This window comes from Athene noctua, chromosome 10 (assembly GCF_965140245.1).
Source record: "Athene noctua chromosome 10, bAthNoc1.hap1.1, whole genome shotgun sequence".
Classification (NCBI taxonomy): Eukaryota; Metazoa; Chordata; class Aves; order Strigiformes; family Strigidae; genus Athene; species Athene noctua.
The window spans coordinates 13,916,425-13,930,455 of record NC_134046.1 but is presented as its reverse complement, the minus strand read 5'-3'; the positions used below and the strand labels follow the sequence as shown (position 1 = coordinate 13,930,455).

General features: G+C 58.4%; 2 protein-coding genes across 2 annotated transcripts; one reads left to right on the top strand and one right to left on the bottom strand.

Annotated features, from left to right (window-relative positions):
* The first annotated feature begins 655 nt into the window (after positions 1 to 655).
* LOC141964139 (histone H2A type 2-B) lies at positions 656 to 3,080 on the top strand. The gene is made up of 2 exons (XM_074914154.1): positions 656 to 688; positions 771 to 3,080. The coding sequence occupies exon 2, from the start codon at positions 838 to 840 to the stop codon at positions 1,216 to 1,218; it is 381 nt and encodes a 126-aa protein (XP_074770255.1). The 5' UTR covers positions 656 to 688; positions 771 to 837; the 3' UTR covers positions 1,219 to 3,080.
* A 2,916-nt stretch (positions 3,081 to 5,996) lies between these two features.
* H1-10 (H1.10 linker histone) lies at positions 5,997 to 7,531 on the bottom strand. Its single transcript, XM_074914115.1, has one exon. It carries the CDS (start codon positions 7,391 to 7,393, stop codon positions 6,731 to 6,733), a length of 663 nt encoding a protein of 220 aa, XP_074770216.1. The 5' UTR covers positions 7,394 to 7,531; the 3' UTR covers positions 5,997 to 6,730.
* Positions 7,532 to 14,031: the final 6,500 nt, after the last annotated feature.

Sequence of the window (14,031 nt, the reverse complement as noted above, 5' to 3'; positions counted from 1 at the left end):
GAGGCGGTGTTACTGCTGAACTACACCACCTTTAAACTGGGCCCTGGCTGCTCTCCCAGCGCTGTTTGCAGCAGTCGCTCCTACCTGGGGAGGAGATGACCGCACTCAGCCCGGCGCGACCTGGCCCCAACAGCTGACTTGGGAGAAACTTTCCCCTTTGAGGCCTGATGATGCTCTGGCAGGGAGGGCAGCACCGCAGGCCCTGGCATGCTCCTGGGAGGAGCATCCCCTTGGCCGGGGAGGGGGCTCTGCCTTTGGGCAAGGCAGAAGGGAGGGCGGGTGAGGAGCAGCGCAGCCGGGACACCCACGGGGTCTCCGGCCAAACCCCCTCCCTTCCCCATCCTCGGCCCCGGCGCAGCCGGGAAGGAGCTGCGGGCGTGTGGGGGAGTGCTGGCTACGGGCGGGCTTGTCCGGTTGGGAGCCGGGAACCGCCGGGGCGAGGGGCAGAGCCGGGCCGCTCCCCGCCGGGCGCTGCCCTCGGCCCCGGCCCCGCGGCAGAGCCGGGGCGCTGCGAGCCCTATGCAAATCAGGGATCGAGGCGGCGACCAATAAGCGCCTCGCCGGCCGAGACAGTAGCCAATGGGAAGAGGCGGGCGGCGGGGCGGGCAGGGATATCCGCGGCGCGGCGGCGGCGGCGCTGGCAGTGCGGCGGCGGGCGGCGCGCAGGGCGGAGCGGCGGCGGCTGCGGGTAAGGGCGGCGCGGCGGCGGGCGGGGACGGCGGGGCCCCCGGCGCCCCCGGCGCGGTGTAACGGCGTTTGTCTCCCTGCAGGCGCCGGGACCGTCTGTGCGCGGCGCTTCTCGGGAGGCGGTGGCGAGGGGCCGCTGCCTTGCCGGCCATGTCGGGCCGGGGGAAGTCCGGCGGGAAGGCGCGGGCCAAGGCTAAGTCGCGCTCGTCGCGGGCCGGGCTGCAGTTCCCCGTGGGCCGGGTGCACCGGCTGCTGCGGAAGGGTAACTACGCGGAGCGGGTGGGCGCCGGGGCGCCGGTGTACCTGGCGGCCGTGCTGGAGTACCTCTCGGCCGAGATCCTGGAGCTGGCGGGCAACGCGGCCCGCGACAACAAGAAGACGCGCATCATCCCGCGGCACCTGCAGCTGGCCATCCGCAACGACGAGGAGCTCAACAAGCTGCTGGGCGGCGTGACCATCGCCCAGGGTGGCGTCCTGCCCAACATCCAGGCCGTGCTGCTGCCCAAGAAGACGCAGAGCTCCAAGAAGTGAGCGCTGCCCCCCCCCTCCCCCCTCCTGGCCCCCTTTTCACCACTGCCCTGTCTCCGCTCCCGATGGGGCTGGGGTCCCCCTTCCTGCCCCCCGCCCCGGGCTGGGCGGTGAGCCGCGGCAGCACCCTGCCAGCCCTCCACTGGCGCCCCCAGCCTGGGCTGCGATGGGGTGCTGGGGGAGCATGGGTGAGGTCAGGCCCCGCTTGTGCCCCCACCTTGCCCCTCTTCTCTGTGGAAGAAGTGTTTTTGGAGGAGGCAGCTGGATCTCAGCTGGCGGTGGTGGCATCTGGAGCCGTGTAGTTGGGTCACGGTGCAGAGCTGCTGGTAGCTGCTGAGGATTGTTTTGGCTGACGTGGGGGTGGACACGGGCACCCCTGGCTGCCTCTCCCCTCTGCCAGCCCTGGGGCTCTGCGGGGACCCCCGAGCTGGCCCTGCTCGCCCAGGCATGAGGATGGGACTCACTGCTGCTGTGCCCCCCACCCCCCCACCCCGCCCCCAGCAACGCCATCCCGGCCGCACTGCAGCGGGGAGGGCAGAGGTCTGGAAAATGTGAAAAGGAGGAAAAGTTTCTCCGTTGGCAAGAAGTGACTGTTAGTCTTAGTTTTGTTCATGGTAGTGAACATAGTGCATTGTGCATTGCCTACTGCATAGTGCTCATAGTGCATTGCCTACTGTAAAGAAGCTCCGGTCCTAGTTATTTTACGGTCTCTTATTTCGGGGTACCTCCCTGCAAAGTCACCTTCCCGCAGCTCCCTGACTCGGTGGGCGCTGGGGTACTCGGTGGTCCCACATGCCGTGGGTCCCGCTGGCGAGTGGGGTGGAGGCTGCAGTGACAAATCCCCTCGGAGAGCGTCGCAAGGTCAGGCGCCCGCCGGGAGCGGGAGCTGCCATCTTCTGCCGTGACTCCCCTCCCCTCCCGGCTGCAGAAGCCCTTCGTCTCGCTGAGAGCTACCCTGTACCCTGGTTGCACTTCTGGCAATGACATGCTGTGTCTTTTTTTGTTGTTGTTTGTTTGTTTGTTCAACACTTATTTCTGGTTCTAAGAAATAAAGCGATGATGATACCTGTTAACTGTAACCCTCGATGGATTAATATTTCTTTTTAAAAACAGCTCTAGAGTTTGTATAAAACCCCCTCTTAGCTAGTTCCGTATTTATTTAATGGCTGTGTGGCTAACATGCGAGCATGGGCGCAGGCTAGCTGTCCCGTGACACCTGGAATAGCTGATGCAGAGACAGCTTTCCTCGCTACCCAGAGGAGCCCGCTTCTGTGGAGGCCGATAGTCGTGTGCATGCGACAGTGTCTAGGCAATTGGACCGCAGACCTTCATAACATGGTTTTTTTTAAGTTAAAAAAAACAACCAACTTCTATTTATGTGCTGTAAGTAGCATGTGTTCAACCTATTGAATCAGCTGTTAATCTTGTGGATGAAGTGACTTACCCTGGCTCTGAGTTTATTACTATCTATAGAGTAGATGATGCTGGATGCTTGTCAACTGGTTTTATGAAGGGGTTTTCCACTCCGTTATGGAACGTGGATGCGGTGTGTTCATTAGTGTCGTGCTGAGGGGGGTACAGACATGTGCGGGTGTACCCTGACCTCAGCATGGACCCACTGGGATCTCTTCCTCCTGTAAAGTGGCTGTTTCTGTCAGCAAGGTGGGGACGAGGGTTTCCCACTGCCCAATGCGGTGGTCAACGTGTTTGTATCCGAGTGTCTTGTTCTCTCCCTCATGTCTTCTCCAGGACCAGCGTTCTGTACAACCCCAGAGTGCTTTGTATTTCTTAGAAAAATGCAGAACATGTGATACTGAAAAGAACGGTGCAAACCCAATATCTGATTAAAGTGGTTCCCTGTTGAATGCTGTCGGATGTGCTGTGTCTTGTCACCTCACCAAATCCACTAGATCTGGCAGTGGTCTGTGGTCGCAGCTTGGTGTCTGGGTTTGTTTTTTTCCAAGTGGGGCAGGACTAGTAAAACAACAAATCTGGCCTAGCAGTGCTCCTGCTTGCCCTTTGCTTGGACAAGTAGTCTTTCCCTACCCGTGGGTGCACAAACTCCTTCTTTGCCTCTTGTTGTGCTGTAAGAGTGTCTGAGCTGCCCCTGAGCTGGGAACAGCAGAGGAGGAACGAGGCCCAGGACCCTCTGCCCGTGCTGGAGGTGTTTTCTCCACCGGTGGGGCTGCCCCAGGACCTGCTGGTGGCTTTGCAGGCAAATAGGTAGAGGTGGGCTTCCAGGGCCAGGTGGAAAAGGCCTGGTGATCCTGGTGGGGAGGGAGGAGGCTGTTTCTCACACTGCCACCCTCTCCTTTTGGGGGACATCTCCCAGTTTGCTGTCCTGCTGTGCAAGCCAGAGTTGCTCCCAGCTCGGGTTCTGGGGAGGAAGGGTTGCGGGAAGCCTGGAACTTCCAGCGCGGTCAGGGTTGGGTGCTGGGCTGCAGAAGGTGCAGGTCAGGACTGGAGCTGCCGGGCTGAGCTCTGCAGGGCAACGTGCTGCCTTCTGCCCCACCACGGCACCACCGGGCAGAGCCACGGCTGAAATGGGCAGCGAGTGGTTGGGGGGGACCCGGGACAGACCAGGCTGGTGCTCTGCACACCTGGGGCCGAGTGGCTCTGTAACCACAGTAGCCGTTGTGTGGCTCTGCCCGGGCTGGCAGGGGGAGGCTGGGTGCCGGTGGCACACGTAGAGCCCTCGCCACGGAGTTCCAGCTCGGTCTGAACCGCTGCTGGCCACGTGACGGGCCAGCTGGGAAAGCTGGGCTGCTGCAAGGCAGCCCGAAGGAAATGCTGTGCGTCTCACCAAGCGTTGCTGAAGTGCTCGGCCTTTGTGTCACCTCTGAAACTTCACATCTGACCATCGTCACAACCAGGAGAGTGGAAGTCTTGTTTTTTATTAGAAAGCTGGAATGGACTTGGTCACCTTCAAGCCCACAGCTCCAGAGATGGATCTTGTGGCTTTTTGGAGCTGTGTTGCTAGTCCCGGTTCTTGATTGCTTTGTAGCACCACAGCAGTGGAGGTCATGAAATGTGAAGGACTTGGCTGAGTGGAGCCTGAAAGGGGGCCTGTCAGTCTTTGCCTCCCTCCAGGAGGGGGCAGAAGGGCTGCAGGGCTCTTGCCCCGCAAGCCTTAGGTGGGATGAGCGGAAGGTCTCTGCCGGAGGAGGCTGCTGACATATCACCCAGCACCGCCGAGTCCCCCCCAGCCCTGCGCCTCGGCCCCGGGACTGGCTGCCTTAGGAGACTGGAGCCACAGGCCCTGGGAAGCCCTCGGGTTTCCCTCCAGAGCCCAGCCCCTGCGCTGGCAGCACCCACAGGGGCTCGCAGGGGGATGCTGCAGCATCACGGCTCCCGGTGGCCCCAGCCTGGGGGGGCAGATGCTGCCAGCCCCTCCGACCAGGAGCCAAGGGCTCTGCCTGGGCCAGCACGCTGTGTCCCCCTGCGCCTGGGCAGCCCGAGGGCTGCTGCCTGCCCGAGTGCCACCAGTGATGCTTCTTACCGGCCAGGGCTGAGGGCAGATCTGTGCCCTTGCTGAGCTGGGTTTGGTGGGACCCCCCCTCCCGGGGAGCGGGGACACCCCCCTGTCCGCAGCTGCGCCTGAGTTGTGACCCGCTGCTGCCCGTGACACCGGGCTGCGACACCAGCCAGGCCCGGGGGTGACATCCCCTCCGAAACCTGCAGTGTCATCTGCTGACCGAGACCACTGCGGCTCGGCGCGGGAAGGCGGCGGTGCGCTCCCTCCCGGCGCCGTGCCGGGGGTGCAGGCAGGCGCCCAAGCTCTGCCGGGGGTCTGCGGGCGGCGGGAGGGCGGCTGCCTGCAGCGGGCGGCTGCCGGGCCTAAGCACAGATGCGGGGGGAGGCACAGGCTGCTCGCGCTGAATTCAGCCCATGGGCCTTTTTCTTCCGGGAGGAGAACTTGGGGCCCTTCTCCCTGCGTGTGCTCCCGGGGGCACGGGCGGGAGGCAGCCGCCCGGGGACGGGGCCCTGGAGGAGGGGGCTGCTCCCCTCCCCGCCCTCACCCGGGCTTGCGGCCGTCCCCAGGCACCGCCTGGCTGCTGTCCCCCCCCCGCCCCCGGGGCCTTGTGCGCCGGGCCGAGCCGTGCTGCGCCCTCGGGCACCGTCCGTCGGTGGCAGCGGCTCCGGGGTGATGCCTCTGCCCGCTGCCCTCCTCCCCGCTGCCTGGCGTGAAGCCGTTGCCGCGCACAGCCGGCCCGTGAGCTGCAGCCCCTCCCGCCCCGCTGCAGCGCCAGCCCGCGGGCCGGGCTCCCTCCCCGCCCCCGCTGTAAGCCGCAGCTCCCCGGCGTGCGGAGCCGCGGGCTCCTCCCTCGCCCCGTGCTCCCGCGGCCGGCGGAACAAGATGGCCCAGATCCCCGGCGGGGCTTTACGCAACGCGCCGGTGCGGGCTATAAATAGGCGCAGCCATGGAGGCGAGGGGGGGCGGTGGCCCCGGCTCCCAGCGCCCTCCCCGCGCTGTCGCGCAGGCCCGCGCGCAGCAAGAGCCCCGGCCCGAGGGAGACGCTCCCCCCGGGGGCAGGGCGCAGGCGGGGGCGCTGGCGCAGCCCCCCTGGGCCCGCTCTGGCGCAGCAGCATCTGCACGGCCTCAGGGAGACGGGCCCCCATCCCCCCGCCCCCTCCCCTCCGCCGCGGCGACCGACGCGGCACGGCCGGGCCCGCCGCGCCCCGGTGCCTTGCAAGGAGCACACAACAGCTCGACGTTTTTTAACAATTTATTTGAAACGACGATAATAAATGAAAAAAAGAAAAAAAAAAAAAAAAGAAAAAAGAAAAAACCCACCCTCCCAACAAAAAAAAAACCAACCCAAAACCGATTAAAAAAAAAAATTAAAGGCCATTGAAGATGCGACCTGAACCGGCGGCCCGAGGCCCCGCAGGCTGTCCCGCCGGGGGCGGCAGCCGCCCGCGAGCGCTGGCCCTTTAAGAGCGCCCCGACGCCGCGGTAGCCAATTGGCGCCCAACGGGCCGTTGCCATGGCGCCGGGGCCGGGAGCCAATAGGGGGCGCCGTGGCTTTTCGAAATCGCTGCGAGCAGGCACGGGGCGCCCGGCGGGGGGGGCGGGGCGGGGGCGCGGAGCGGGCCCGGGCGGCGGGAGCCGGCCCACGTGGCGCGGGGGGCAGCGGGGGCGCCGCCGCAAAATGGCTGCTATGGAAACCGGGCGGGAAAAAACCCTGTGAAGCACCGGGGAGACTGGGCGGGGGTGGGGGAAGGGGAGTCGGGAACCGTCTACACGCGGGGAGGGGCACGGCCGAAAACAAAAGGGCGCGATCGGGGAGAAGCCGCGGGGTGGGGGGATGGAAAAAATAAGGCGCCGAAGAGAGGGAGGGGGAGAGGGGGGGCTGGGGCAGCCGCAGCCCCGCTCACCGCGCACGGCGGCGGCTGCGGAGCCGAGTCAGCAACACAAAGACAAAGCGGGTCCCCTGGGGTCCGTCCTCAAGAGCAGTCTGTGCGGCGGGGCTCACAGTCCGGGGGGCGGCGGGGGGCTCCCTGCGCCCCGCTCTCATGCCTTCCTGCTCTTGAGTGCCTTGGGCTTTGCGGACTTCTTCACCTTCTTGCCCCCGGGGGACGCGGCTCCCTTCTTGGTGGCCTTCTTGGCTTTGCCCTTGTCCTTCTTCGTCGCCGCGCCGCCGGCTCCTTTCTTGTGGGATTTCTTCTCGGGCTTCTTGCTCTTGGTCGCCGGCTTCTTCTCTGCCCGCCGGGACGTGGAGGCCGTCGCCTTCTTGTGGGACTTGTGGGCGCTGCTGCCCGCGCCCCCGTCGCCGCCGCCTTCCAGCTTCTTCCTGTTGAGCTTGAAGGAGCCGTTGGCGCCGGTGCCCTTGACCTGGAGCAGCGTGTCGTTCTGCACCAGCGCCTTAATGGAGTACTTCAGGTAGGTTCTGCCGTTCTGCTGGTCGAACCAGGCCACCTTTTTGGCCTCGTTGTAGATCTTGGCCAGCGAGGAGCCATTGCGCTCCCCCAGCTTGCGGATCGTCTCCACCACCAACTGGCTGTATTTGCCCGGTTGATTCTTCTTCTTGTTGTTCTTCTTCTTCTTCGACGGCGACAGCGAGGAGCCGCCGCCACCGCCTTTCGCCTTCTTAGCGGCCGCTTTCTTCTCCGGGGCTAGCGGCACCTCCTCCGCCTCGGTCAGGGGCAGATCGGCTTCTTCCAGCTCCACCGACATGGTGCCGGGGGGGCGCGGGCGGCAGGACGGAGGCGGGCAGGGGCAGGCGCGGCGTGGCAGAGGCCCGGCGCGGCGCGCTACTGTCTGACTCCGCTCCGCTCGGCTCCGCGCCGCCGCCGCGCTCTGGTGGGGCGGGCGCCGCCGCCGCCCTTTATATGGGCGCGGGGCGGACCACGTTGAGAACAACAACAGCCTGGTCCGCCGCCAGCTCCAACTTGTGCTTCTTGGGGCCCTTTCGCGGGGCTCCCGCGCCGCCGCCGGGCCCCCCCGCGCCGCCCCGCCCGCCCGGCGCCCCGCGCCCCACCGCCCCCCAGCCCGCCGCCGCCCTCCCGCCCCCCGCCGCGCGCCGCCCGCCGCCCCCCGCCGCGATTTCGGGGGCGCGCCCGGCGCGGCGGCGGCAGCGAGGAGGGGGGCGCCCGGCGTGGCGGCGGCTGGAGGCCCCCGGCGGCCCCCCCGCGCATCGCCGCCGCCGCCGCCCGCCGCCCAAGAGGGGCCGCCGCGGGGGGGGGGAGGCGGCGGGCGGCGGGAGGCGGCGGCGGCGGCGCTGGCCCCGGGTTCTCCGAGGGGAACTAACACAGGCGACGCCCTCCCGCGGCCGCCGGCAGCAGCGCGGAGACGCCGCGGCGAGGCCGGGGGTCTCCGCCCCGGCGATGGGGGCCGTCCCCCCACCCGACCCCCATCCCCGCGGCCGCCCGGACGAGGCCCCGGAGGAGGGAGCACTGCGTGTCCTCTGTGCCCCCTCCCCCCCCCGTCGGGCATCGCCCCGCAGCGGAGGATGGGGGCAGCGCGGCGGGGCCGGGTGGGTCTGCGGGGAGGGGGGAGTGGGGGGAGCCCCCGTGTGGCCGGGGGGGGGGCTGTGAATCGCTGTCGCTCCCGCAGACCCGGCGCGCCGTGGGGTGGGGGGAGGCGGCTCCTAACCCCGCTGCAAGCTGCAACTCTTCAGTGGCTGGGGGGGCAGCAGCGGTGTTATGATCCCCCCCCCCCCCCCCCCCCATACATCCCCCCCACCCCCCACCCCCCCCCCCAAATCCCACCGGGGGAACGAGGCTTCCAGGGGAGCGGGGCAGGGGGCTTATGCACAACGCCCCCATCGCAGAGCCCGTGGCCGGGCGTGGGGGCCCCTCTCCCCCCGCACCTGGGAGTGGGATCCCCCGGGGGGGGGCCGGGGGTGTCAGTACGCAGGGGCATCCCCGCGGCCAGCACACGCGTGCCCGGCCCGCAGGCGTGTGGCAGGACACGGGGCACACGCGCGGGGGGTGTGCACACGCGTACGCCCCCCCCCCCCCCCCGCACACACATGCACACGCACACGTACACACCCGCACACACTCTCGCACCCCGCCCCCTGCCCACGCACGCCGCTCCGAGCCCGCACGGCCCTGCCACCTCCCCTTCCTCCTCCTTCTCCTCCTCCTCTCCCCATCCCCCGTCTCCTCTCCGCCATTTCCCTCGCCCGGGCCCCCACCGCCGGCGGGGACAAGCCCCTGCAGCCCGCCGTGCTGGGGGGTCCCTGGGGCCGTGTATGTGTGTGTCCGTCCGTCCCCCAGCAGCGGGGTGCCCTGCTCCCGCCCCCCCCGAGGACAGAGCTCCCTCCACCCCCCCACAACAGCGAGCTTCTGCTCCCCCATAACAGCCGTGGCCAGGCACCCCTGTGATGAGTTGCGTCCGGCCTCTGGGAGCTCCAGGGTGCTCGGACACAAGGGGGGGGTGGAGGGGTGGGTGTCGGCCCGGATGAGTGCAAGGGGGCCTGGATGTGCCGGGGTGAAAGGGGGGGGGAGACACACCACCCCCCCCCAGCGGGAGCCCCTCGGCCTTGAGGCTGGCAGCATCGCACACCCACCCCCGGGACACGGCACCCGCTGCCCCGCCTGCACGGCTGCGACCGGGGGGGGGGGGGGGGGGGGGGGGGGGGGGTTGGGGGGTGGAATGTGTGAGCATCCGAGTGTCTGCCTGTGTAGCTGTAAGGCTGTAACCAAACGGGGACGCGCAGCAAAGCTGGCTGCGGGGTATGGTTGGACAGGGGCAGTGTGTGTGTCATACGTGTATTATGTATGTGCAGTAGCCAATAGTTACTATTGATTGTAATAGCTATATGTAAATTCAGAAGAAATGTAAGTGCACGCATACACATAAACACCCGGGTATATATTTTTAAAACGTTGACATAAACATAACAATATTTAAATAAAATCTATCTGGGGAGGTGGGTGTGAGAGAGGCCGGGCTGGGCTGAGCTCACGCACATCAGTGTGCTGTGGGTGTGCGGCGAGCACCCCGAGGGACCAGCGGAGCCCCCACAGGGCACCCAGGGTGTCCCTGCCAGCCTCCCCCCCAAAAAGCTGGTAGGAAACAAAACACGTGTGTATAAATATATGAAGATATAAATATTTGAATCAAATCTAAGGGAGGAGGCTCTGTGTGTGTGCGTGTGTGCGTTTCGAGAGAGATAGACAGAGAATGGGAGAAAATCGCCCCAACACACACACACACACACATGCTCTCCCTATATGTACATATATGCTTATACAGACACAGAGGGCAAGTCTTGCTCACATACACGCCTCTCACACACATATACAACAGAGAGCTGGTCACACATATACACACGCTCCTCTCGCATGCTCTGTATATGCACATATACTGACAGAACTGTTCTTGCATAATTACTCTTGCTATATATAATATAGCATCTATGCATGCCCTTCTCATGCTTCTATCAGTATATGTGCATGTCTACAGAGTGAGAGGGTCGCACACAGTTCTCTGTTACTATTACACGCCTATATACATATGTAGACGTACAGAAAAGGGGGGGATGAGATGGAGAGGGAGCATGCTCTTCAAATACACAAACAATGGTCTCACTGCGTGTGCACACACGCACACATGCATACCACATGCATATATACTGCTGTGGGGGCGAGACCTGCTCGCTCTCTCTCCCTGCCCCCCCCACCTCTCTGTAAGCACATACGTACACAGGCACGCTGAGAGCGTGAGTGTGCGATATTTCACACACAGACACACGCTACCCCCTCTTGATATACAGAATTGCATATATACATCTGTACGCAGCGGTTCATGCTCAAATACATACACAGTATTGTCTCTTGCTAGATGTACACATATAAGCAGAGATACATACATACAAAGGGTGAGCAAGAGCTGTTCACACACGTTCTCTTGCTGTCTCTATATAGAGAGAAATATATGCATATATACTTGAGAAAAAGAGCGAGAGCTGTTCTCTCACACACACGTTTTTTCTACCACTCTCTGTCTCTCCCCACCCCATATACATGTGTAATCTCTGGGGTGCATAAATGCATGCATATGTATGTGTGTGTGTGTGTGTATTCTCTCTCTGTATGGGTATACTTATGTAGAGAGTGAGCAGGAGTTTTTCTCACACAGACAATACTGTCTCTATATAGCTGCATATTTACATGTATACGTATGTATAGAGAGAGGCTGTTCACGCATAGTTCTCTATATATGCATATATACATACATAATTAGAGAGAGCACTTATACAAACACTCACTAGGCTCTCCATATATACTGAGCTGTTCTCACACACGATACTCCTTCCTCTTGCTGTATCTATGTATATATGTGCATATATACTCTAGATACAGTTGTTCACACAGTCCTTTTGCTATACACACACATGCATATGTGTATACAGGGGAGGGAAAGACCTGTTCACATATGTAATTTGCTCACTACCTATATATATATATACATAGAGCTGTTCATACACAAATACTCTTGTGCTATATAAATATATACATGTACACTTACATATATTTGTGTATATAGAGAACAGTTCTCTCTCACACACATGCTCCCCCCTCACCATAAGCATATACAGACACACACTTGCATGCATATATACTGTATGTATATGTACAGAGAGAGCTGTTCTCAGACACACATAATTCTCCCTACATATTTATACATATTTGTATAGTTAGGGAGAGAGCGAGCTGTTCACACACACACACACAATTCTCTCGTGTAGAAATATATATAGGCGTATAGGCATACATACTTACAAACACACACACAAAGCTGTTCACACACACATACACAATTCTCTCACTATATTAAAAAATGCATATATAATGAAGAATAGACCTGTTCTCTCTCACACACACTTCTCTCTTGAGCAAGATATATATACGTATAACTGCATATATATATATATATATATATACAGAGAGGGAGTGTGAGAGATGATGACACTCAGAGCTCGGTCACTGTACATCTATACACATATGCACTCATACAGAGAAGGGGGAGAGCTGGTCAAACACAAGTCCCACTACACACACATGCATACACACATGTATGCATGTATACATATATGCCGGCATGGGGGAGAGAAGTCTGCTCTGACAGACACATGCACACTTTTTCTCTCTCACTATGCACATATATACATATATACAGAGCCAGCACTTTACACATACACCCCCCCCCGTATAGACAATTCCACATCTCTTAAGAGCTGTTCATACACACATGCATGTATATTCCTCCCTCTCTCCCCCTTTCTCTGCATAGATACATATGTACAGAGCTGTTCACACACATTCTCTCTCTTGCTATATCTATATATTAAGACATATATATAAGAAAAGGAGTGAAAGCAATTCATATGCACAAACACATTTTCCATCACTCCCCCCCCCCCCCCCAGTAATCTCTGGGATGCATAAATATATGCATCTATATATATGTGTGTGTATATATATATTTTTTTTTTTTTATATATTCCCTGTATGTATATGCATAAGTAGAGATAGCAAGAGCCATCCTCACACACACTACTCTCTCATCCTATAGATATGAATATATAGATGTATATATACACACAGAGATTGTTCACACATGTAGTTTTCACTCTCTATACCTATATGCATATATAATTAGAGCACACACCGTTTACACAAAACCACACTATTCTGTCCATATGTATGCATACATATGTACGTACTGTGAGCTTTCATATACACTACTCCTCTCTTGCTATATGTATACATACATATGCAGATATACATATATGCACTCTATATAGAGAGAGACTGCTGTTCACACACACACTTCTCAGTACGTACATAGATAATATACTTGGAGCTGTTAACACTCACAAATCTCTTCCTAGATACACACAGATATTTATATGCATATATATATATATATATATACACACACAGAGACAGCCGTTCATTCACACAATTGCACAATTCTTTCTTGCCACACACACACACATATACTTAGATATTGGGGAGGGGGAAGAGGTAACAGGTCTCACTCTCTCTTTTCCCCCCTCTCTCCCCCGCATATATACATCTATGCTGAGAGAGCTGTTCAGAGAACTGTTCTCACACACCCAGTACTTTCTTGCTATACACACACACACACACACACACACACACAGACTGTTCACATGCATACAAACATAATTCTCTTTTTATATATATATACACACATATATAGGGATATATACTGCAAGAGCCCTGTTCACCCCCTTCTCACTCTCTGTCTGTAGACGTGTGCATACACATACACACGGAGAGAGCTTTTCACACACACTGTCTACCCCCCAACATATACATCTGTAGTCAGAGGGCTGTTCATGCACAAACGCACACAGTAGCCTCTCTTGCCATACACACACACAGAGTGAGTGAGAGCCATTCATACACATTAGACTCTCCAGATGTGTGTGTATACATATATTCAGATACATTTGCCTATATATTTGAGAAAACGAGTAAGAGCTTTTAAAACACACACACGTATTTTCTATCATTCTCTCTCTCTCCTCCTGCCCCATGTATAATCTCTGGGGTGCATAAATATATACAGATGTATGTTTAGATATTGATTCATATTCTTTCTCTAGGTATATTCGCATGTAGAGCATGAGTGATAGCTGCGCTCACACACACACACTACTCTCTTTTGTCATAGATATGCCTGTATAGATGCATCTATCCATACGTACTTATATATATACACACAGACTGTTCACACATATAATTCTCTTTAGATATTTATATATACATATATAATTAGAGAAAGCACAGTTTACACACACACACACACATATATAAACAGCAAGAGTGTGCGAGCTGTTCACACACACGTATAGTTCTCACTACATGTATATACTCACTCCATGCACAAATTCTGATATATATATATACACACGTATATACAGAGTTGTTCTCACACACACACACTTATTTCTCTTGCTATGAATACACACACAAACACATCTATATGCATATATACATATATATTTATATATGGAGGGGAGCGTGACCCATACATTCACCTTTTTCCCTCTCTGCACGTATACATAGATACTCACCAAGAGAGAGAGCACTGGTCACACAAACACACAATACTTTGTCACTATATAGATATATATGAATATCTAATTTTATATAACATATATAATTAGAGATGTTCCCAGACACAGTATCCCCCATCTATACATGTATACTTAAAGATACACCATACCCTCTCTCTCTGCATGCATGTATACATTATACTGGCAGAGCGTGAGCAAGAGCTGTTCACACACAGACTTTCTCTTGCTATACACATACATGTGCATATAT